Source organism: Trichomycterus rosablanca, chromosome 7, assembly GCF_030014385.1.
Source record: "Trichomycterus rosablanca isolate fTriRos1 chromosome 7, fTriRos1.hap1, whole genome shotgun sequence".
Taxonomy (NCBI): Eukaryota; Metazoa; Chordata; class Actinopteri; order Siluriformes; family Trichomycteridae; genus Trichomycterus; species Trichomycterus rosablanca.
In genome coordinates, this window is record NC_085994.1 from 33,143,884 (window position 1) to 33,170,701 (window position 26,818).

General features: G+C 41.2%; 1 protein-coding gene across 1 annotated transcript in view; it reads left to right on the forward strand.

Moving 5' to 3' along the window:
- prdm16 (PR domain containing 16) overlaps positions 1 to 26,818 on the forward strand; it is a 322,591-nt gene that overhangs the window by 291,828 nt on the left and 3,945 nt on the right. Inside the window, 12 exon segments of the mRNA XM_062999239.1 lie at positions 391 to 454; positions 457 to 524; positions 12,052 to 12,154; positions 14,894 to 15,095; positions 15,182 to 15,329; positions 15,562 to 15,715; positions 15,955 to 17,437; positions 17,558 to 17,645; positions 20,325 to 20,494; positions 20,867 to 20,944; positions 23,355 to 23,524; positions 24,641 to 24,812. Of these exon segments, the coding sequence (XP_062855309.1) occupies positions 391 to 454; positions 457 to 524; positions 12,052 to 12,154; positions 14,894 to 15,095; positions 15,182 to 15,329; positions 15,562 to 15,715; positions 15,955 to 17,437; positions 17,558 to 17,645; positions 20,325 to 20,494; positions 20,867 to 20,944; positions 23,355 to 23,524; positions 24,641 to 24,812 (2,900 nt within the window).

The window sequence follows — 26,818 nt, forward strand, 5'->3', positions numbered from 1 at the left end:
GACAGACATATAGATAGATAGATAGATAGATAGATAGATAGATAGATAGATAGATAGATAGATAGATAGATAGATAGATAGATAGATAGATAGATAGATAGATAGATAGATAGATGGTTGAACGTTGAGTGGATGGCACCAGGATGCTCTGTAGGACGATTCACCTTGTATTGTCCAAAGGTGAAAGACCTTCAGATAGCTTGTGGAGTCCATGTCTTAGCAGAACAGAGCTGTTTTGATATTAAGCGGGTGGTTCTATACACTATATGTTTGACTACAGTTATGTAATATATGGTCAAGATCAGCTCAAGAAGTCCAGAGAGAATTGAAATATCTTGACTTCATCATTGACTTCAGTTCATCTTGAACTTTTTTTTTATCATGTTACAGGTAGTGGACGACATGGGCAATGCAAAGTTCTGTCTGGATGGATCTCTGGAGGCTAGCTGGAGCTGGTGTATGTACGGACTATACCATCCTATGAGGAGCACAACCTGGATGTGTGTCAAATCAGTGAAGATGAGGTGAGTTGCTGTTTTTTTCTGCTGGTATTTTTGGCTTCTCTTGGGTTCTTTTTTGGGCTTTGATTCTAGTTGTTTGTTGAAACGTGATTTGGGACGAATTCCACATGTAAAACCACTGGGATGAAATCAAACCACAAAAATAATAATTTAAACAGTATAATCATTTTTAACACTTATCGCAGCTGGAAGACAGAAACTGGCATTTTAACAACTCAGGATTAAATTGTAGGGCCATTTGTAGTGTCAGGCGTGTAATTTAGCGGAAAATGTTCCAAATTTTAAATGGAATTATTTATTTAACACTACCTTCAGACAGCTGGCAGGGAATGACCGCAGTATTGACGAGTCATGAATAAAGTGTATAAATGCCTGAGTGCTGAAAAGTTGACGTGTATTTAACTCTGTGCTGCTGGCCGAACCCTAACTTTCGCTCCCGCTTTCCTTCACGGGCTGGTATTGACGGCATGAATTGATCTGAGCTGTGGTCACGGTCCTTGTCCGGCCTTTTAATAGCAGTTGGTACTCTCAGGAAGACGTGGAGAGGATCTGCTGATGTCACGGCGCTTAGTCTCCGACAATAGATAACAAGCCGTGCTATTGTTTGTGCAGGGCCGTTCTCACCGGCTGTGTGTCAAAGGATGTGAGTCAACAGTCATATAAATGGGTAATTGATATAGCCGTCGGAAGATGAGACTGAAACTTGTAAACGCTTGGGTACAGTGACCATCTTCTTTGAAAACAATGTTGTCATTTATTAGCTACTAGATAAGATACCTGGTGAAGCAGACAGAATCAGTGCAGAATTGAAGCACTTCATGGAGGCCTTTCCTGTATCCTGTAAATTCTTCTTGAGCTAGTAAACGTATAATCTTTAACACATTTTCCAGAATGATAAACAGTATTTGGATTGGATAAATTGTTTGGTTTTATTATCGTAGACTGTGTGGTCAAGGTTGGGCATTTTTTAATATACACTGTCCTGGGCTGAAATGTTCGATAGGATAGGATAGGATAGGATAGGATAGGATAGGATAGGATAGGATAGGATAGGATAGGATAGGATAGGATAGGATAGGATAGGATAGGATAGGATAGGATAGGATAGGATAGGATAGGATAGGATAGGATAGGATAGGATAGGATAGGATAGGATAGGATAGGATAATAGGATAGGATAGGATAGGATAGGATAGGATAGGATAGGATAGGATAGGATAGGATAGGATAGGATAGGATAGGATAGGATAGGATAGGATAGGATAGGATAGGATAGGATAGGATAGGATAGGATAGGATAGGGACAGGACAGGATGTAGGGATAGGATAGGATAGGATAGGATAGGATAGGATAGGATAGGATAGGATAGGATAGGATAGGATAGGATAGGATAGGATAGGATAGGATAGGATAGGATAGGATAGGATAGGATAGGATAGGATAGGATAGGATAGGATAGGATAGGATAGGATAGGATAGGATAGGGACAGGACAGGATGTAGGGATAGGATAGGATAGGATAGGATAGGATAGGATAGGATAGGATAGGATAGGATAGGATAGGATAGGATAGGATAGGATAGGATAGGATAGGATAGGATAGGATAGGATAGGATAGGATAGGATAGGATAGGATAGGATAGGATAGGATAGGATAGGATAGGATAGGATAGGATAGGATAGGATAGGATGTAGGGATAGGATAGGATAGGATAGGATAGGATAGGATAGGATAGGATAGGATGTAGGGATAGGATAGGATGTAGGGATAGGATAGGATAGGATAGGATAGGATAGGATAGGATAGGATAGGATAGGATAGGATAGGATAGGATAGGATAGGATAGGATAGGATAGGATAGGATAGGATAGGATAGGATAGGACAGGACAGGATGTAGGGATAGGATAGGATAGGATAGGATAGGATAGGATAGGATAGGATAGGATAGGATAGGATAGGATAGGATAGGATAGGATAGGATAGGATAGGATAGGATAGGATAGGATAGGATAGGATGTAGGGATAGGATAGGATAGGATAGGATAGGATAGGATAGGATAGGATAGGATAGGATAGGATAGGATAGGATAGGATAGGGACAGGACAGGATATAGGGACAGGACAGGATATAGGGATAGGATAGGATAGGATAGGATAGGATAGGATAGGATAGGGACAGGACAGGACAGGACAGGACAGGATAGGGACAGGACAGGACAGGACAGGATAAGGACAGGATATAGGGACAGGACAGGATATAGGGATAGGATAGGATAGGATAGGATAGGATAGGATAGGATAGGATAGGGACAGGACAGGACAGGACAGGACAGGACAGGATAGGGACAGGACAGGACAGGACAGGATAAGGACAGGACAGGACAGGACAGGACAGGACAGGATAGGGACAGGACAGGATAGGATAGGATAGGATAGGATAGGATAGGATAGGGACAGGACAGGACAGGACAGGATAGGATAGGATAGGATAGGATAGGATAGGATAGGATAGGATAGGATAGGGACAGGACAGGACAGGACAGGATAGGATAGGATAGGATAGGATAGGATAGGATAGGGACAGGACAGGATAGGATAGGATAGGATAGGATAGGATAGGGACAGGACAGGATAGGATAGGATAGGATAGGATAGGATAGGATAGGGACAGGACAGGACAGGATAGGATAGGATAGGATAGGATAGGACAGGACAGGATAGGGACAGGACAGGATAGGATAGGATAGGATAGGATAGGATAGGGACAGGACAGGACAGGATAGGATAGGATAGGATAGGATAGGATAGGGACAGGACAGGATAGGATAGGATAGGATAGGATAGGATAGGATAGGGACAGGACAGGATAGGATAGGATAGGATAGGATAGGATAGGATAGGGACAGGACAGGACAGGATAGGATAGGATAGGATAGGATAGGATAGGACAGGACAGGACAGGACAGGACAGGATAGGATAGGGACAGGACAGGACAGGACAGGATAGGATAGGATAGGATAGGATAGGATAGGGACAGGACAGGACAGGACAGGATAGGATAGGATAGGATAGGATAGGATAGGATAGGGACAGGACAGGACAGGACAGGACAGGACAGGACAGGATAGGATAGGATAGGATAGGGACAGGACAGGACAGGACAGGACAGGATAGGATAGGATAGCTAGAATTCAGACCCGCAATCTTCCGATTGATAGTCCAAAGTTTCCAAGTTTGACAGCTGGTTTCCTCCAGCTGCTCTGGTTTTTTACCCCTGAAACCGCCACTGGTGGGACTAAGTGACTAAGTGTGTGTTGCCCAGTGATGGTTTGACACCCTGTTCTGACCATATTCCTAATGTTTATGTGTGGTGGCAGACCCCCGGCAAGTCAAATAAAACTAAAATAAAGCGGTTATTGAAAATCAGTAAATCAATGAACATATGAGGGTTCTTCAAAAAGTTTCCGCACTTTTTTAACTTTTAAACACTTATAGTCCACCATATAGGAGGACTTTGTAGCTCTACAATTACTGACTGTAGTCCATCTGTTTCTCTACATACTTTTTTACCCTGCTTTCACTGTGTTCTTCAATGGTCAGGACCCCTACAGGACCACCACAGAACAGGTATTATTTAGGTGGTGGATCATTCTCAGCACTGCAGTGACACTGATATGGTGGTGGTGTGTTAGTGTGTCAGACACAGCAGTGCTGCTGGAGTTTTTAAATACCGTGTCCACTCACTGTCCACTCTATTAGACACTCCTACCTAGTTGGTCCACCTCTTGGATGTAAAGTCAGAGACGATCGCTCATCTATTGCTGCTGTTTGAGTTGATCATCTTCTAATCTAGACCTTCATCAGGGGTCACAGGACGCTGCCTACGGGGTGCTGTTGGCTGGATATTTTTGGTTGGTGGACTATTCTCAGTCCAGCAGTGACAGTTAGGTGTTTAAAAACTCCAGCAGCGCTGCTGTGTCTGATCCACTCATACCGGCACAACGCACACTAACGCACCACCACCATGTCAGTGTTACTGCAGTGCTGAGAATGATCCACCACCCAAATAATACCTGCTCGGTAGTGGTCCTGTGGGGGTCCTGACCATTGAACAGGGTGAAAGCAGGCTAAAAAAGTATGTAGAGAAACAGATGGACTACAGTCAGTAATTGTAGAGCTACAAAGTGTTTCTATATGGTAAGTGGAGCTGATAAAATGGACAGTGTAGAAACAATGAGGTGGTTTTAATGTTATGGCTGATCAGTGTATAGTGTGTGTGTGAATGCGTCTGCGAATGTGCCTCTCGTTCCCTGTCAACTCGAACACAAGAGTCTCGAAGAGCAGCGAAAAATCTCGGCCTTTGTCCCCTTTCCCCTTCTCTCTCTTCCTTCTTCCTTTCTCTCGGTCAGCCCGGCTGTCGACAGGGGCAACCGGCGTGGTCACCGTCCTCTTTGAGCCTGACACATGAAACATAAGCCTAACAAACAGGGGAGGACAAGAGGGGGGCCCCGGGACAGCCTCGGAAAACTGACAACCAACAATTGACTTCGACTAGCAAACCCGGTCATTAAAGCCCTTTCACTTGAATGACCAGCGACTGCTGAGCTCAGGGGAGAATAATAGCTCCTGCTAAAATCACTGAACTAAAATGCACGGTTTCTGTTTACTTTTTATTCCCCTCCCTTTCGTTTGCCCACCTCGTCCCTCCTTTACGAGCGTTTTCCGCAGTGTCTTGCAGCGTATTATTTATTCAGAAAGGCGACACAATGAAAAAATGCATAATTCATTGAACTTTGGACTTTGCCGTCCTACTTGAACATGCACAATGCATGAGCGCCGTGGCAAATATGTGCACGCCCAGCAAATTCAGTCAGGCCTGTAACCTTTTAGAACTCGACCTGGAATCATTTATTTACTTGTTTACACGTTTGTCGTTTGCCCCTAAAATACACACAGCTGAGCATGTATAATGCATTTCATGCATGCAGGTCCTGTGATTTTTATTGTACCGGCTCACTTTGAAAAACTAATCTGGACGCCAGCGGCCGTCACTTGAAGTGTGAGTGGCTTTGAATAACAAGTCTCGCCTGTAGTTAGAACGGGGAGCAGAAACTGATGCTGACGTTTTTGATATTACGCTCTCGTCGGGTCTTTTCGATTTTTATCAGCGAAGGTGTCGCAGCATTAGAGTTAGCATTAAGTAATAAATAGAGTGCCAATAAGGAACACAGACCTGAGATTAGATTCACAGCTTAGCACCGGTTCCAGAGAGGAACTTGAAAAAGCTTGTGTGTAAGTGTGTGGGTGGAGAGGTGGGTGGATTTTAGAACCATGGTGAATGAGACTGAAGGGTTTTCGGAATTCGACCTGGTTTGTTCCCTTCAGAACCAACCAATTATACACAGCGGGGGTTACATGTCTGAGATGACTAGAGAACATACTTTTATTTTGCACTTTTTTAAATTTATTGCAATGTTTCTCTATCAAATCAAAACTATTCGCCCTTTATAATTATGGTCATACTGTAATTTTTCCTTAAACATAAACTATTGACTCATATTATATAATTATATGATTTTTTTAATTAAAAAAAGTACAAAAATGAAATTAAATATATTAAATTATTCATATACATCCACCTTGCTTTGTGCATAGGGCCCAGTCATGCCTAAAAAGGACACGACCTTCCTCAAACTGTTGCCACAAACGAAATAATAGAAGCATAGAATTTATTTTAATAGAACTCCTTTATTTGCATATGTATCCCAGCTTGTTTGGAAGCTGGGGTCAGAGCGCAGGGTCAGCCATCGTATTGCGCCCCTGGAGCAGACAGGGTTAAGGGCCTTGCTCAAGGGCCCAACAGTGGCTGCATGGCAGAGCTGGGATTCGAACTCTCAACCTTTCAGTTTATAGCCCAAAGCTCTACCCACTAGACTACCACTGTCCTATTAATTGTATACACATTTAGCAATACGTCTAGCTGAAACCCTTGAACAACATAGAGTCACCAATCCACCATCTGCGTGTTTTCGGGAGGTGAAAGGAAACCTGATTAACCAGTGGAAACCCACATAATAGTGGGGAAATGTGCAGTTCTCAGACAGTAGTCAGACAATTCGAAGTGAGGTTGAAACCCAGGTACACAGGACTAATCCGTAGTCACTATATATTTTTGAAGGGGGGGGGGGGGGGGGGGGGCATGCCGTCTAATATTGAGATATGCTGAGGATAAATAAACATATTCCACTCACTAGCTTTGTATAATGATAGGATCCGTCCATGTTCCCATTAGTTATTGATGGCAGGAAACACCAATCCCCCTACACCTAGGTAGATTTATTCCCCTCCCCTTCAGGGTTCAGTACCCAGGAGCTTTACGTACTGAATGCCACCTAAACACATCATATAATGTTGATCATTTGTATTTAAATTATATATCATTTATATCTGCATTTGATGATAGTTGCTTGAGTCAGTGAGCATCGTCTCTGCTGGAATCTTATAAACCCCTGATATTGAATCAGGCTAAGTAGAAGGTTCATAATTAAGCTTTCTTTGGATGGCTATGGATTAAAGCGGCCCGTTAACCCCCTGACCCTCAGCCATCATCTCTCAAGATGCACTTAAACCGTATGTCATAACAACTGAAGTACGACGCCAGACCTGGCATGCCATCTCCTTCTGTTTGTCAAGAGTCTCGCACACACAATTACACACAGGAGTGCTTCTGTACCTGCAGACAGACTCGGTTTAAATGATGCCACACGATGTTTTAAACTCTACAGACCAACAAGCAGGATTAAAACTCATCACATCACATATAACAGCTCATCTGAACAAACTACTGGTCACATGTAGTCACCGGGTGTACTGTTTAAAGCTAAGTATATCTACCTTCTAATTTATTATGTATAAAAATAATACAAAACAAACCATCCGACTCTAAGTATTACAGTCATGCCACTCATTACCCTTTAAATCAACCAAATTCATACCATTAATTGCTTTCCAATCCTTAGTTTAGGCAACACAACAAATTTAAATATGCACATTAGCTCCACTTTTAAAAGATCTGGAATATTTAGGTCCTATACTGTTCAGATGCAGATACAGAAAAATGTAAATACTTAGGAAAATGGGCTGTAAACAAACAAGCTGCTCTAGCATTTAGAAGCATCCATTTAAAAAGATGTGTAGACACAAATATATACAGTTGCTCCAAGGTAAAATTGTGATGTCATAACAGTGCAGTTCATGTATATATAATGCATAGTATATATATACAGCTGAAATATTGTCTCTGCCCACACAGTGTTTGTTTGCATCTCTCTGAATTTATTTAAGTCCACCCAAGTTTATACATGTCTCAAGTTTGCTCATGTGTTCACTTCATCCACGCACACTCGTGTGTATATGCCTGTATATAAATGTGTGTGTGCAGTAAAGGGGGGGATTATAGTGTGTCACACTAGTGATGGATGAGGCATCTGCCCCCAACACTTGAAAGCGATGTGAGGAGGTCAAGATGGCCTTCTCGGTCCTGTCGGATCCTCAAAAGATTTACTGTAGAGACAGCTTTGCACTATCATAATGGATGGCTTTGGGGGGGAAAGGAAGACATTAGCATATGCCTGAAGCATCCGTGTTCTCAAGTCAAAGCCTCAACAGCTCAATTTAACATCAAACTTCAGTCTGCGTCATTAGAGCAAGGTAACAGCCGGGCACTTCATTTCTAAGTGTGAGCGCTTGTTTAAATGCTCTGACATCCAGGCGGAATGTTCACTGCAACAGGATCAGAATCAGATGATATTGATTAAATCATAAAATATATTTTTTTAGAAAGTAAAGCATGTATGTGGTAGGTGAAGATAATAATAGATAATAATTATGAATGCAATTACCTTTATCATTTTAAATAATAAAAATTAGATTTTCAATAGCCCTAATTATTTGATTATTTATAATTTAATTATATTTAATTATTTACTTAATTATTTATAATTAAACATCTAGTAAAAGGTAAAAGCAACAGCTTTTTTTTTACAAATTACAAATATAATAATAAGAGAAAAAAGAATGAATTAAATGGCTGTTTTATTACACATACTAAATAATAAACTGGGTTCTGAGTTCCATATGCAGTGATTATTGTAAATATGTTTAAAAATTGTACTTTGATTTGATTTGGAAAATATCCATTTTATTGCATATTTTATTGCAAAATCAAGTAACTAAACAAAACAAACCCTATTTATGTTTGCATCTTATTTATGAGATTACTCAGTTGTGTAATTCATGCTTTTTTTAACAAATGTAGTGATTTTACAACTTGTTTTTCCATATTATATCCCTAAATAACACCTTAATTGGGAGAAAACAATTGTTTGGTGTTATAGACATTATATTTCAATTTTATATTAAATTTCATATTATTGTAAACATTATATACATTAATCTAAAATTCATATTTACTTTTATTTACTTGTTTTATATTATAAAGTGGCGTTTTTGCGTTTTGGATGTGAAGAGGCTAAAATTTTCACGTTCTTATTATTCCATGTACTGTATAATCCCATTATTATAAAAAATGTATTTATTTATTTATTTATTTGGGAATTTATTACAAATTTTATATTGCTTAAATAGTGTGTATTTAAAGCGATTTACATACTTTAATCAAATTGAAAAATATGGTTTAAAGTATTTGTTATTTAATTAATATAATTAGATAAATGCGGCATTTTGAAGTGACTGGTTTATAAATAGATAATGACTTTTTTTTTTGTTGTAGATCATTTTAATGTTATGGATATTACATTTTAAGGTATAGATAATTACAACTGACTTTTCTAACTGTGAGTATTTAGACTAATTATGTGTAGGTTATTTGTATAGATGTTGGCTTTTTTATTTATAAAATACAAACCTGAATTGTATTAAAACCTGAATTTAAGTTTATTTATATGTTTGTTTATAGATTTTATATTATAAGTTATGGATAATGACGTTTGCTTAATGAAGGTAAATTGCCTGTATTGCAGACTGTAATTACTGCGTAATTATTTATTTTATAAATCGAATAAAATAAATTTAAATTAGAATAAAATACCAGCAATGCTCCCTTTATAATTATATATACAAATGTTTGTAGTTGGTGTTGTAGTTGTATTAAGGTTTAATTAAGGTTTATTATAACGTTGTGCGGTGTTTATAGTGTGTTGTTTGCACTTCTGTTTGACCTCCCAAAAAAGTAAATCTGGAAGCAATCACTTTTTACAAACAATACAACATATTAAGTTTAAAAACAAAGGCTTGTGGTTGTAAATGTGGCCGGTGGAGAGAGAAAAAAAAACGAAACCAGGTGTTGGGAGTAAAAGCGCTCGGTTCATTCTGCTGATTCCAGCGGTGCCGCTCTGCGCGTTATTATTCTAGCGAGGTGCGTTTATTACCGGCGGAGGCGCGTCCTCTGTGTCCCCGTGTCCCCGTGTCTCTGTCCGTGTCTGTACATGGCACATAAGAGAGAGTGAGATGAATGCGTTGCTCAGAGGAGGGGAAGATAACGGGGAGGGTTCTGTGCGGCACATCACTCGGTGCTTTTCAGTCTGAGAGATAAGAAGGGGAGGAGTGTCGGGAGCGCACAGGGGCCGTGAGGGGACCGCGGCTTAATGAAGCAGACACGCTCAGCTCACAACAGCTCATCGAGAGACGCGCTCCGGCTCTCCAGTCAGACAGAAATCCAGACTGAGACACAGACACAGACACAGAGACAGTGCACAGCTCCGAGGACTCTTCGTTCGTCCCGACTTTGCTGTCGGTCTAAGACTTCCCTCCTGCCGGCGGGTGGAAGGGGGCCCGGCTTGGCCCGCGCTACTTTAATGAGACTATGGGTTGTGTGGTGAACTCCGGGACGGAACTGCTGTTGCGACTGGAAGCGCTGAGATCAACCGTAAGACAACTACCCACACTCTGCTCGTTCCCGGAAAACAAGAAGGTCAGATCTAATAATAATGCTTATGCGCAATCATAATAATAATATCAATTATAATAATAATCTGGTGCACCCACTTTATTCTATTTAAATACTTTATTACAATTCCTACCAACTTTTGACCTACAATTGTACACCTGTGCGCCGTCACAAGGCCGCTAAAAGTCCGATATGCTGATGTTCCAGCTGTGCTCTTGTAGCCCGTCTGCATACTAGCGTACTACCCAGAAACCTAGAAAGTGTCACTTTCTCTCACTAGAAAAAAATACACTATTATGCGGTTTGGGTTTGGGCCGAACCCCCTTTTTAATACATGTATCTACTGTGTGTGTGTGTGTGTGTGTGTGTGTGTGTGTAGTGTTATTTTGCTTGGTATGGAGCGCCCCCATGCGGTCGCGGTTTTAACTACTTCTGCTCTCAACAAACTCGCTCACCTTTGTGGCCTTTTCTTTGTGATTAATTAACTCGCTTATACATTTACATAAATATGCTTTGTTATATAATATAAGTTATTTAATATACACAGACGGATGTGAAGATTTGAAAATATTTAAAGTAAATACGGTTGGGTTTTTTATTTTGTTTTGTTTTTCCGTAAATAAGTATATTTTTATTATTGGATGATGCTTTGATTAAAGTGTTTTTGCTTCCTAAATATATATAGCTTGTCTATATTATATATGATTTAACTTTAGGAAATTATAGAAGATGCGTGCTTGTAAAAAAGGTGTTTATTTCTGTATAAATTCCAATATCATTTTGTAAAATTTACGGTTAAAAAACGATTTAATAAAATTTAATAAAATCATTAGAGTTTGTATTTACCTCCATATACTATACAAAAATATACTGAATAAACTGTAAGTGTGTGTTTGGGAAAATGCAAGTGTTTAGTGTATTAAACTACAAGCTACATATTCAGTATTGTTCGAATTCAGTGTATTTTAAAGCAGCACTAATTAACACAACTTCATTTGATTCGTTTAAAATAATAAACTCTATGTATGTGTTTGTATTTTGCTTTAAAGACCAAATGTTGAACTTTTTTATTGGTGGACATCAATTCTACAGAAATATAACACTGTATATTTATACATTAACATTTTGCTTATTTTAGGCTTTTATAATTTTTATTATATTTAATATTATATAATTATTATATTTAATTAATATTAAATTTTGTGTGTACGTGTAATATATTTAATGTAATGTAAATGCAATATATATTTAATTTGTGTTATTCATGTAGAACCATCGAGTGTATGTGTTGGCAGATCACAAAAACACGTAGTCGGAAATACAAGTAGCTTAATTTTATATTTCGTTTTGTTTAAAATAAATTTTTTTCAATATAATTTTTTTTATCGTTATGTGCAAATATTACGCAAAAGCGCAAATGAAAATGGTGCAGTAATATTAAGCTTTTGGTCTAGTACAAACGAATTGATAATACTGTTATAATAATAATAATAATAATAATAATAAAGTCATTTTCCGCAGTAATTTTTTAACTGATTTGTCTCTTTTATTTCCTCCAGATTTATTATAAAGCCATCAGGGATATTGAAGCAGGGGAGGAGCTGCTGGCTTCTATGAAGGACGGAGTTTTCCCGGAGGGCTCGATGGCACCAAATCTAGATGGTAACATATATGCATATATCCCTTTAAACAGCAGATTCAGTACAAACGCAATTCGGTGAGAAGTGCGACAGGTGGATTAGCGCGGTGTGCGGGATCAGCCGGGAGCGCGCACAATTACGCATAGTAAGTGTAACGCGATGTTAGAGAAAGTAAAGACGCAGCAGCTGGACTAATGGTCTCCATCGCTGATGGAAAGATCTCACCTGCATTTTAAGCTCCTATTTATTTCGGCCTGGTCGGGACACTGGTGGTGTTGAGTGGAAATCATACATCGTACATTAAAAAACCCTCAGTAGTTGGTTTATTATTATTATTATTGTTATTATTATTATTATTATTATTATTATTATTATTAATTATTATTATTATTATTATTATTATTATTATTATACTTCTACTAATAATAATTCCACTGCTACTATTGTTATAAATGCAATGAACAGGGCAAACCTAAATCATCACATTGGGGGATAGAGAGTATTGTATTTATTTATATATTTATTGTAAAATGAACATGAACAAAAAAAAAACAATTGACCACAAATTTCAAAAACTTGGATTGGATGTTATAATATAAGCTTTTGAGCACTGGCCACAAAAATAAATGAATGAATGAATAAACCATCTGGCACCCTATTGCTATTCCCTAAAACAGCACCTAATTGTGGTGCAATTTTATAGTCGCTTACACTTTAAATTCCCCTTAATTTGATCCTGGAATTATACAAAAAAAACCTTAATGTTATTCAAGGGTGACCACATCTGGAAACGTATTCCTATACTTTTTACCTAATGTTATCAGGCCTCTTTTGATTATCCCTTATTATGTTTTTATTTTTCTTCATTTATTCTATTTTATTTAGTTAGAATAGATTTGATTTAATTCTATTATATTGTATTCTATTTTATTATTTTTGTAACCTTGTACTTATTTCTCATTATACTGTAGAATAAGTAATTTATTTATTTATGTAAGACTTAATATCAATACTGCTGCAAAATAATTTTTTTCAAGTAAGATCATGAAAGAATCAGTTGTTGTTGCCTAAAATATATTATTGGCTGTTTTTTTGAACCATTTTAGACCTATTACATTATATGTGGATCGTTCTGGTGGTGTTTTTCAGCCCTCACTGGGAATAATGTCCTCAGTTTATGTAGAGAATGGGTTTAACCCACTAAATGTTTTTAAATTACCTTTAAAACTGGTTGTTTTTTAAATATTATTAATTATGGTGTGCATTTATTTACATATTGTTCATAGCAATACTACATACGACCTACAACTTGTCCAGCATATGCAATATAAATGCTAAATAGCATTAAAATATTTTAATTTTAAAAAGGAAAAATGACTTATACATGGTTGTCATGCACAAATGACACACATATAAATGATGCTCTATGTTTGTTTGCTGTAGGCATTCTTTAATACTATTTTGTCTGGTAGATATGGAATATGGATGGTCAAATCTTCTTAATAAACAAAAGAAATAATAATATAAAAAAGCACATAAGAAACAGAAAGAGAGAAAGAGTGTGAGAGGACCCTCTGAAAGGCCAAGAATAAAAAGGAAAGTGAGAGATCTTGGTTAAGATAGAAAGAGAGCCATCGAAAGAGCCAGTGCAGGCCCAGCCTCTCCGGGCCAATATAAAAGCACAAAATGAAAAGACAAAAACACAAAAGGGGGTGAATATGGTCAAGAGAGTCAATCTGTCAGACAGAGTCTGAGAGGCCAGGAGATAGAAGGATTAAGAAAGAGAGAGAGTGAAGCTCTCTAGACTTCTTCCTCTTGGCTTATCGTGGTTGGAATTTGGAGTGGGGCTTGAGGAGTCTCAGGGGACCTCACCCATGCTCGCAGATTAGCCGCTAAACTGCACATAATTGTATTCCCCCTACTTCTCTCCAAGAGCTATTAGTTTCCCGCTCCCCCCTTTTTTTTCCAGCATTCCTCTCCAGTACTCAGTGATGTTGATGGGACACAGAGATAATGCAACTAGTCTATTTTAATGCCTTCACCCAGTAACGCACATTGACGTTGAACAGTGCTGCATTAAAATTAAGGATAAGTAGGGCTTGTAATATTTTCATGGACCTAGATTTTAAGACATTAAGTTATTAAAATCTTGGTATGAACGCATCATATAACAGGTTTTCTATATGGACTATGGTGGAGGGTGTGTTTTGCGTTGAATTGAGGTTGCTGGTTACTGTAGGGTCATGTCACAAATCTATTTTACCACTATTCTGAAGAGTAGGCAACTTCTCTGCCTTGGACCCTTTAGGGGTTTTAGTGTTTGGACACTCTTAAAGCTATTCAGATGATTTGTTTCAAGTACTAGTCTAGAATTTACTGATCCACCAAGTAACAGTATTAGTATTAATAATTATAACTTTGTAGATTCTTTAATATTAATGAACTGACGTCAGCTTTAACCTGGTGAAGGTCACGACGCCTCTTGTTGTTCTTCCTAGAAGTGCCATCTTTGGTCAAACCAGAGTCTGAGGCATGAAAGTTATTGGACCTTTAATTCTTGCCTTTTCATGGTCAAAACAAATGCATAAAAGCTAAGTCTATAAACAAACATGCTTTACCTGACCAGCCGAATGCTACCCTCATGGTCTGGAGCCCGTCCCTTAATTACTACACTCAAGGCAGGAAGACACCAAGGTCACGGCACCATCCTATTACAGGAAACCACTCATTGTCTGGATGTTGTGCTCCTGTTACCCTTTAGATGAGCAGATGTACCGCTGCGAAGACTGCGACGAGCTCTTCACCTCGAAGCTGGAGTTACGGCGGCACCAGAAATACTCATGCACCAGTGGCAACTCTATTTTTGACTCCCTAAATGAAGATCTGAAACAGGAGCAGGATGACAATGACGAGCCAGTGTACGAGTGCAAAGACTGTGAGAAGGTCTTCCCCAACGAGTACAGGTTAGTCAACGTGGTCCAATATCAGGAACTCATGATAGTTGTACTGATTAATAAAGTCGATGTGTCTAATATGACTGTTCTTTTAGTCTTGACCAACATATGGTTGTGCATACGGAGGAGAGGGAGTACAAGTGTGACCAGTGCCCCAAAGCCTTCAACTGGAAGTCTAACCTCATTCGTCATCAGATGTCGCATGATAGTGGCAAGCGCTTTGAGTGTGAGAACTGTGATAAGGTAAGCTTCTGCAATTTTTAAACCAGAATAATTAATTACATCTCACTTGGGTTGTTGGACTGTTTCTGGAGATCCACACTCCTGTAGATACTGGGGGTTTTCCTTACACTTAGGTCATAAAGGCCTTGGTAATTAGCTGGGGTGTAAAAACAGAAGAGGTTACACCCATATAGTGTACCAAACCCCTTGCTGTTCACATGGTTGAGTTGGTATATGCTTCTGTTTCCTTTAGATATTCACAGACCCCAGCAACCTACAGCGCCATATTCGCTCCCAGCACGTCGGTGCCCGTGCCCACACCTGCCCTGAGTGTGGCAAGACCTTCGCAACCTCATCTGGTCTCAAGCAGCACAAGCACATTCACAGCAGCGTGAAGCCTTTCATGTGTAAGTCTGCTCTCGAAGCTATAATTAGTATTAGTGGTGTCTAATTAGTTTAGTGTCTACTAACTAATGGTTGTCTGTGGTATGCAAGGGTAAACTCTTAGATAATGTTACCATGGTACTAATGCTTAACGTATCAGATGTTTAAAATGATCAGCTGACATTACACTGGAATTAAAATCGCCTGATGAGACTAATTACAGTATGTTAATAGAATTAATCAGGCATGTGTGTTCTACCAGGTGAGGTGTGTCACAAGTCCTATACCCAGTTTTCCAACCTGTGCCGCCACAAGCGGATGCATGCAGACTGCCGCACCCAGATCAAGTGCAAGGACTGCGGGCAAATGTTCAGCACTACCTCCTCCCTCAATAAGCACCGGCGCTTCTGTGAGGGCAAGAATCATTACAGTCCCGGGGGCATATTTAATCCGGGCATCCCTATGACCTCCAGCCCTATCATGGGCAAATCTAAGCCTCATCCCGGCCTGAATCACAGTGGGCTCGGCTTCGGGGATTACTTCCCCTCTCGGTCGCACCACCCGGGCCTGCCGTTCTCCACCGGCCCTCCTGCGTTCCCATCCCTTTCGCATGGCTTCACGGGGATCTTTCCTCCTTCACTCTATCCCAGACCTCCGTTGTTACCTCCTAGCTCGTTACTGAAGAGTCCATTTAGTAACAGTCAGGACGGTAAGCTTCCTCATAGCCCCCTGGATGCTCCAGCCCTCTCGATGGTCACATCTCTCAGCAACACGAATGGCAATTCCGGAAGCCAGTCCGACGCCAACCGGGAGTCGAATCTGTCCGTCTCGGACGGCAAAAACAAGGTGAAAATGAGCGACATGTCTGACGGCAGCGACCTGGAGGATGTCAACACGACCAGTGGCACCGATCTAGACACCACCACTGGCACAGTTTCCGGTTCCGATTTGGACAGCGAGGCAGAGAGCGAACGGGAGAAGAGTCGAAGAAAGCACGGCCAGGAAGACAAGCAAGAGGAGGTCAGCAGCAATGCGGTGTCTGTGTCTAGCTTAGGTAACCACCCTCACGATCGCTCATTCCTCTCTCCGCAACATTCCTTCTTCCCGCCACCTGACGAGCAAGCACTCCCACCCACTGGTGCGGCCACTGACTCTATCAAAGCCATCGCTTCCATTGCCGAAAAGTACTTTGGGACAGGCTTTATGGGCTTACAAGAAAAGAAAATGGCTTACCATTCCATGTTCCCCTTTCAATTCTTGCCCAACTTTCCACATTCCTTGTACCCCTTTACAGAAAGAGCCATAAACCCTAACATGTTTCTTAAACCAGAGCCCAAATCACCTCGAGAGCACATACAAAAAATGGCTACCACTACCACTCCTGAGTCACCCTTCGATCTTACCACCAAGCCCAAGGAGGTAAAACCCTTTATTCCACCATCAATCAAGCCCTCCTTGCCCCCTGGTGGAGTTCTTCCCAGTGGCGAAGAGCAGCCTTTGGATCTGAGCATAGGCAGCCGGAGCAGAGCCAGCCAAAACGGCGGAACACCGTACCAGCGGAGGAACCACGTCCAAGCCAACAACTGCAAGACCCTGATCAAAGAGGAGCATCCAGTGCTAAACCAGTCTCTCAACCTTCACCAACCCCAGATGCCGTCGTCCCTGGTGCAGCCTCCGCATCCTCAGCAGCAGCCCTCGCTTCACTACGCCAAGCCCTCGCCCTTCTTCATGGATCCTATTTACAGGTATTTCGATCCGAGATAACACTAGAATGTCAGTGTGAATGCGTTTTTCTTAATATCAGGTTTACGTACCTAAGGGGAAATGGGTTTGCTTCATACGTAACCCTCTGTGTTGTTGTCCAGCAGGGTGGAGAAAAGGAAGCTGTTAGATCCTGTAGGAGCACTGAAGGATAAGTACCTGAGGCCATCTCCACTGCTCTTCCACCCTCAGGTATCTTGATATTATTTAAGCTTTGCACTCTGTGTTTATAAATGGTCCTAAGATCTAGTATGATGGAGCAGTATGGTTTAAGGAACCCGGAGAGCTGGGTTTGATCCTTGCCTCCTGTTAACTGTCTTCAAGGAGTTTGCTCTCAACATGATATTGACACTGATCAGACATGTTTCTACACACATTGTCCATTTTATCAGCTCCACTTACCATATAGAAGCACTTTGTAGTTCTACAATTACTGACTGTAGTCCATCTGTTTCTCTGCATGCTTTGTTGGCCCCATTTCATGCTGTTCTTCAATGGTCAGGACCCCCACAGGACCATCACAGAGCAGGTATTATTTAGGTGGTGGATCATTCTCAGCACTGCAGTGACACTGACATGGTGGTGGTGTGTTAGTGTGTGTTGTGCTGGTATGAGTGGATAAGACACAGCAGCGCTACTGGAGTTTTTAAACACCTCACTGTCACTGCTGGACTGAGAATAGTCCACCAACCTAAAATATCCAGCCAACAGTCCTGTGACCACTGATGAAGGTCTAGAAGATGACCAACTCAAACAGCAGCAATAGATGAGCGAGGTGAACCAACTAGGTAGGAGTGTCTAATAGAGTGGACAGTGAGTGGACACGGTATTTAAAAACTCCAGCAGTGCTGCTGCTGTGATCCACTCATACTAGCACAACACACACTAACATGCCACCACCATGTCAGTGTCACTGCAGTGCTGAGAATGATCCACCACCTAAATAATGCTCTGTGGTGGTCCTGTGGGGGTCCTGACCATTGAGGAACAGGGTGAAAGCAGGTTAAAAAGGATGCAGACTAACAGTCAGTAATTGTAGCACTACAAAGTCTTTCTATATGGTAAGTGGAGCTGATAAAATGGACAGTGAGTGTAGAAACAAGGACGTGACTGATCAGTGTAGATCTTATGAATTGCTTGGTATGAATAATTAATAAATGAATAAACTTGGTAACCTGATCCGTTAAACCCCACCTAGTACTACAGGCTTTTGTTTGAAAGTAGGGCGTGTCCAAAAAATAGCGTAATTATACTGGATTAGATTTTTTTGATAATCCTGGTGGTCCTTACTGGCATGTACAGCGGTAAAGTACGGTTTGTTATCTCCTGCTTTGAAACAAATCTCCCATTGTTTATGGCAGCAATTCAAACCTTTCCCACCTTTGAGCGCCGATTAAATGAAAATATTATTAATAACGACCTTTTGAATCGGACCGAGCTGTCCCACGTAGCTCCGCGGCACGGCTAAGTTTAGTCGACGCATTGTTTTTTCGGTGCGACTCCACTCCGAGGCCCGCCGCTAAATAACTTCCTACGATTTTTTTTCACTCTGGCTGCCTAGATAATGTCTGCATGTCCATCAGACGCTTCCTGCGTTTGTGTCCGAGGAGAATGGCCTCTCTTGTTGGGAACTGTCTTATCTGCTCTGTAAATCTGTTCTCGATCAATGCGGAGTTACCTTCCCCCAGTCCTTTTTCTGTTTTGCTTTCTTTTCTCGTGTACCTCCAATGTGTCAACCGGCTTCGCTCTGGGTGGTATAGGGACGGCCGGGTGGATCCAAGCCAACTGATGAGAATGTTGTTCCAGATGTTGGGGAGATGTCTTCTTTGCATAACCGTTATTATGTATTTTTAAAAGGTGATGTTTCAAGACATAAAGAGCTAAAATAGCTCCTGCTTACTGTTTAAATTAAAACAACAACCTACACCAGGTATCTAAAAGTATAAGCAGCCGACCAGACCGCCACTATTATCAACCCCATGGGAAAAACTAGTCCGATGACCAAATCAAGCTACTATTTAGACAAAAATAAATAAATTGAGACACCGTGTCTGTCTCAATTTGTCCATGTTTATCCATATTCCAAAAGCAGGAAGGATGTAAGCTGTATTTGGCCATCGTGACACATAGCTGAGCCTTTGTTCTGCATCTAAATGGGGAAGGCCTATCAGCGAGGGGTATCTTAAACTGCATTGTACGCTTACCGTTCTCGGAGGTGAATAGCTCATTCAGAGGCTTCTCTCCGAGACTTGTCGGGAACAAAGTGGAGGGCCGGGGGCTCCCAGGGGGGGCCGCTCGAGTGGCTGCTAACGTGGCATAGGTCAGGGAGGTGACTCTCGAACAGCACAATCAAGACGCGACCTTCTGATATACGGCTTCCTCCGGCTTTCCGCCCTGTCTCATGATGAAGCCAAACTTTCCTGCTTTCCGTCAGAGGCTCCCGCCGGTTTAATTATTGTGTTCTTCAGGTAGCGGACCACGAGACGATATATGCAAGACGTCTCATTGTAAACTCCACAGGTTAAAACGTTAATCTTGGTTAAAAGTAAAAAAGTTAAAATGGTTCGGATTTCAGAATTAGGGCTCTGATTGTGGGTGCAAGTGTCCTGAAAGTTCTCAGGGAAAGTCCCCTTTAAGGAGAATGCCACTCTCTTTAGAGTTTTCACAGAGCAGCTTGCTCAGGGCCAGCACCATTACCTAAGTGGTGCTATTTCCTACATAAATATTGATGCCAAAATTCAGCAAACATGTAAAAAGATTTTCTTTTACATCTCCAACCCGACTGGAACCATAACCACTAATAAATCATATCCCTGAGCTGCCGTGAAAAATGAATGTGTAGTTTATCGAGGGTCTATTTCTTTTCTTAAGGTATCCGCAATGGAAAACATGACCGAGAAGCTGGAGAACTTCGGTGTTTTAAAACTGGATGCTCCGAATTCCCTCCAGCACACCTCACATCACCTCTTTAACTTCCGTTCTCCTCCTCCCTCCCTGTCCGATGCCATCCTTCGCAAAGGCAAAGAGCGTTATTCCTGCAGGTAAGCACAGTTTATAACTCAGGCTTTTGCATTAGTCGGGTCAGTGTCCGAGAGGTATGGTCAGTCATTTGGGCCGAGGAAAGCAGAACCAAGGGAGATAAAGTTCGAAATTGGCTACATTGTAACATACAAAGCCAAGACCCCAAAAGACAGGGTTAGTGCTAGGTCCATTCTGGTAGTCCACCTTGTTTTTTCTCCTGTTTACAGAGTCGAGACAGCTAAGAGTTTCTTTTAAGTGTAATAAAATAATAATAAATAGTAATAAAGTGTAATTTTGGCCCAAAATAACTGACCCTACTTTCAAAATGCTCTGATTTCTGAGGACGCATCCGCATGTACCGTTTCATAAAAGCCGATTTTCTTTCGCTGCAGGTACTGTGGGAAAATCTTTCCCAGGTCGGCTAATCTTACCAGGCACTTACGGACACACACAGGAGAACAGCCCTACAGGTAAGCCACTCCAAAAACCCGAAAACCACACGTAGAGGTAACTTTAGCCACTTTCCTCACGGTCGTCCAACCCAAATACGAGAGGCTAACATACCCAAGTGTCAAAATCGCTCCACAGGCTGAAGATTTAGTCCTGAACGTGACATGCCCACTTTGCGAAAACATCGTAAAAGGCCGGTCTGACACACACATACAAACACGCTTTGAGAAATATAGGCACATTCTTGGTGTATGGAAGAGTCAGAATGAGCTACAGGGTAATATACAGCCAAGAAGGACAGACAAGAGACGGGAGTGAAAAGAGGGTTGAGAAAATTAAGGAAGATTGATTCTGTCCATGCAGATGTTCTGGAGTCAAAGCGGGTGGTGCAAAGCTCTGGACAATGTTGGCCGGTCGGTAATAACACCCCAGAGACGTCCTTTGCGCTGTTTATAGAGCTGCTTAATTATCACAGATTTGGCTTTCTTCCAGTCGACCCTCTGAGGTGAGGATGAGGGTGATCTGAGAAGGAAGGGCTTTGATTTGCTTAGCTGCTCTGACCTTAAGCAGACCAGCAGGAAATACAGCAAAATTACCTTGAACTTGCATGTTCGGTGGCTGTTTTACCTCTTTGTCTGACTGGAGTTCACAGAAAGGAAGGTCACCAATGACACCAACGTATATTTCTATTCATTGTAAAATACCTTCTGGTGGTTCGTTCCAGGAAAGCAAAAGCCAGTACAGACAAAATCTCACCCCTGTCTGAACGCCACACACCTACCGCTGTGCTTCGTGGAGGCAGTCTGTGAGATACAGCCTCCCATGGGAAGCGGTTACTACATGTTTGGCTCGCTCACAACAATCCTTTGATTAGCTTGTTTAGAAACAATTTACCCTAGCAAATAACAGACATCATCATCAGCACCCCCCACTTCGAGCCGGACTGCGCTCAGCCGTCTTCATGCTTCATTGTAGTCGATTATTTGCCTACTTGAGATGCTATCTGCGTAAGTCTTTGCAGCTAAATTGGCCCACTAGGGCTGACCATTGAAAGACCCCATTCAGATTGTAACGCTTCATGTACAGCCCTCGTAACAAGGGGATAAAAACTCTAAGATGATGAAGTCATTTAAATTCCCTTTGGACAGACTAATAAAAATAAACATAACAGTGAGTAGAAAAGGCCAGTGAAGAAAAGTCTAAAACGCTGTCTTGGCATTCTACCACTCTCTGTGAACCATGATGCCTCAAGTCTGGTCTGGAAAGTCTACACACAGATGCGCACACACCCAGCTCGCAAAAATAAATCTGAACATGAAAAGAGACCCGAATCTTAATTTGGAGCACTTGATGACGAGTGATTTTCCCAAAGCAATTAGCCCCGAAAGCCAACCCTGCGAGTGGCCGCGGGAGTCCAGATCGAGCCTGGGCCACCCAACAAAAAGGCCAATGTCTTAGCCGGGCTCTGGTTGTGACCCCGCCACCGTTGTTTGTATATCATCACGTTAAATTGATGTATTCAGGATGGGCTGTCATCGTGAACAATCAGACCAAACAGGGGTAGTGAAGGAGTCTTGGCTGCGACCCTCCAGGCAAGTTCGTCAGCACCAGATAGACACAGATCGTCGTTATTTTTCTTCCTTCGACTTATTCTCCAAATAATTCTGAAGCAAGCAAAGTATAGGGACAAGTAGGTTTACACATGTCACTTTCCTGGAGGAATAGTTTTGTGTAAGCTTCATTTGTCTTTGAATTAGGTTTTCAGGAAAAGGGAAATCAGATAAGGGCAAAATTACTGTTTTGCATGGAAAAGAGTTGATTTTTAAACCACACATCAAAGCAGCATTGTGAGAAGGCCATTTCCTGGAAAGAGAACGAGAAAAAAAGAGGGTTAATGTTTAGGTCTGTATTAGAAATGTCCACCATCGACATGCCACATGTTTGAACAGCTGCATGGGCATTGTCATTCACAACCACTTGATGGAGTAATTCAAAACACAGCTCGCAAATTTACTTCATAATCATAAATACAATTTACAAGTCATCATACTGTGTGGAATATGTGTATTTTGTAATCATTATGTCATATTCGGGCTTCAGTTGGGCGACTTGCATATTTATAAATGTCAGCGGCTACTCAGTGAGTCATCCACAGCATCAACCGGTCCTAGTATTTTAATTGGAATGTAAGGAACATAAAAACATTAGACCAAGCATGCTGCTCATGCTCCGAATTCACTGTCAGCCGTAATGACAAATGTGCCCCAACTTAAAGAGCCCAAAATGCCTCTAACGTGTTTAGACTGAGCCATTCTACAGCCAGTGATTGCTGTTTACATAGCGGAACAGGGACCTCATTTAGGACTCTAATTCTTTGTCCACCCCCCTCCCTGTCAACTCATGTCTCTCTCTCTCTGCCCCTCTGTGCAGATGTAAGTACTGTGACCGTTCCTTCAGCATCTCCTCCAACCTCCAACGACACGTTCGCAACATCCACAATAAAGAGAAGCCCTTCAAGTGCCACCTGTGTAACCGCTGCTTCGGTCAGCAGACCAACCTGGACCGCCACTTAAAGAAACATGAGCATGAGAATATTCCAGGTAAATACGGCTCAAATCATTGCGGGTTTAGTCAATAAAGGGTGAATTTGTTGTCTTGATTGTCTATAGATTGTTTAGATATACTTTATTTGTCATATATACATACAGTATACAGGTGTACAGTACAATAAAATTCTTTCTTCGCATATCCCAGCTTGTTTGGAAGCTGGGGTCAGAGCGCAGGGTCAGCCATCGTACGGCGCCCCTGGAGCAGACAGGGTTAAGGGCCTTGCTCAAGGACCCAACAGTGGCTGCATAGCAGAGCCTGGATTTGAACCGCCAATCTTCCGGTTGATAGCCCAAAGCTCTACCCACTAGGCTACCACTGTCCCATTTATTTTTTTATTTTTTTATTTAGAGCATTTTACCTAGTTTATTATTATTATTATTATTATTATTATTCTTATTACCACTAAATACAGCACATACTCTGAACAAAACCTTTTTCATCAAAATGTAATTCCACTGTTTACCGGCAGATGGAGACAATGTCTACATGTTACATTATTAGTCTGGTGTGATCTGCTAATATACAGTAGTTGCGTGTTGAAAAAAATACTATAAATCAATAAAACTGCTTAATTGACCACAATTTGAAGGCTGTTGTTATTAAAAATATATTTATTATATTTATTTTATATTTCTGTTTTGAAACTGTTTGGCTTTGTTTCTCATGTTCAATAACAGTAAACTTTTTTATGCACATGGTAAAAAATATGTATAATTTAATTCTTATTTTGTTCCGAGTTTGCAAAATCAAAATGCTATCAAAAACATTCTACTGATTTACCCATTTCTGGGTCATTGGGAAGTGCACTTGTCAGTGCGCTATTAGTGCTGGTCCCAAGCCTAGATGAAAATAAGGAGGGTTGCATCAGAAAGGTCATCCAGTGTGCCAAATTGGGTATGCAGAACAGAAAGATCAGCATTTAGTGAATTTGCTTTATGATAGATTCACTGGTTAATGTGCTATAATATGAAGTAGGGTTAGGGTTGGGGTTGGTGTTGGGATTGTCTGATCAATCCATTTTTCAAATGCAGAATTATCTTATCCATACCATTCATTATAAATAACTGCCTTTTTTTGTCTACCTGTTTTCATGTTTTTGTGAGCAGTTAGTCAGCATTCTGGAATCCTCTCAAATTTGGGAACAAATATCTCCTCTCCAAACTCCGAACCCGACAATCAAGCACTTTTAGACGAAAAGGAGGATTCGTATTTCTCAGAAATCAGAAACTTCATCTCTAACAGTGAGCTGAACCAGGCCTGCAGCTCCTCAGAAAAAAGGTATACACACACACACACACACACACACACACCCCACACACATTTTGTTTATGTTTTGAAGCTATAGTAACCAAATGAAAAATCTCCAGTAGTTTTCAAGTTTAAAATCCATATCTGAGACGAACGCCTGCCCCCTAGTGGCTAGCAATGGAATGTGCTTACTTTACTGTTATTAAGGTGCACAAGTGCTGCATCAAACAACGAAAATGTGATGTAATTGTACATGTGCTCAGTCAGGTTGTGTTCACTTTTTGTGAAGGGCTGCTGCAATGCAGGGTTCTTGGTAATTTGCAGCCACATTCTTTGAGGGTAACATCCAGAAACATAATATTGAATAGAACTGGATAAAACAACAGGCAGAAGAGAATTAATAACATAATAAATATTTAGAAATATTAATAATTTTACATTTTAAAAAGTGTGGTAAATTTGTCCTTTATCATTTCTTCAGAACAAAACTGTAAATGTAAACTTTGTTATTATGGGTAAAAACGCTTAGCTGACCCATTACTGCTGGGATCCAAGATTCTAATCCACAGTTGTATCATCGACTGGTCGGGCATCTACACACAGACATTATTGGCTATATCTAAAAGAAAGGTGGTGGTCAAGGCTTTGCTATGGATTGGTCTCTTTTCCAGTGTGTGTTCCAGGGAAACTGGCTTCACCGCAACCCCGACCAGGATAAAGCCATAATAAAACATGAAAATGAAATAAATAAATGAATTTTATAAGAATAAATTGCATAGGATGTCAGATGTATTTAGACTGGCCCTGATGCACAAGGTACACTTGAATTCTTCCTAAAAGATGTAATAATCCCCCCTTAATTTTAGCCTCAATACCCAGGCCTCATCCAGACACACAAAAGCTTTCACTCTGCCATCTGGGATCAATAGTCTTGTCCCTGTCTTGAACGCAAACGCTTGGCACTTTAATATCTGTAATTCGTATAAGTGCTCTGTTTTCTGTCTGTCTGCAAACGCCCTGGTTCAGACAGACAGGCAGCTGCAGGATGAATGTTCATCTGAGTCCGCCTGCATCAGTCATTTTCAATCTGTACTTCTCATTACTGTTCTGTCTGCTGTGACAGACATGACAGCACGTTGGAGATGACTTCATGTTATATTTCTCTCCATCCTCCAGTCTTATGACTTTATTGCTTCTCGATCCACTTTGGAAGAAGTTATCAGTCCTCGGCGACTTAAGCTGGAGGGTGGACGCTGAGCGACTGATGGTGTTTAAAGAGTGTGTCCGGTTTGGCCCCCCAAATGGCTATGTCAGGTTTCGGGGGGTTTTTGGGCTTAAGCCAGATATGCAGGTTTAGCCCTCCCTAGGGACCCCTAGATTGAGGCATTTATCTGTACACTACATTGATGGAGCCCCATACACTCCCCCCCCCCCCCCCCCCCCCCCCCCTTCAGCTAAGGCAAACAGTGTTCTGACATGTTTAGACTGAGAGACAAAGCGCAGGTCTGTGGCAGGCCTGCTGCTGTCTTCGGCACGCCATGGACTTTCTCCTGAGCCAGGGCCCAATTTGATTATAGAATATTTAAGCTCGACGGAAAATGGAAAAACGAGCCACTTTGCTCACGTCTCCCATTTTGAGCTTAACTTTTTTTTTAAATGTCTACCCAGACTTGTCATTACAGTCTGCTCTGATTGACATCCATTTTCAAATGGCTAGGTAAAACAACCTGATGGGACAGGCCTCGCTGAGATCATAACTCAAACGGCTGAAAAGAGCAAGCGAGCGAAAGAGAGAAAGTAGTCATGGAACGTGTGGTGCTGATAGGTGCTTTGCAGAGCTGGCTTTTTCAGCGGGGCTCTGGCTCTGGAGACTGGCCGCGATGATTGGATCTGACCCTTCTTGACTGGCCCGTCTCGCCTCTCTGGGATTAGCTAATTTATCATTGCCAGAACGTCTGTCGTTAATTACACAATCTGTGTGTTTGTCATTCGGGGGCCCTGCATGTTTTTAGTCAAATGGCCTGGCAGGGAAATCA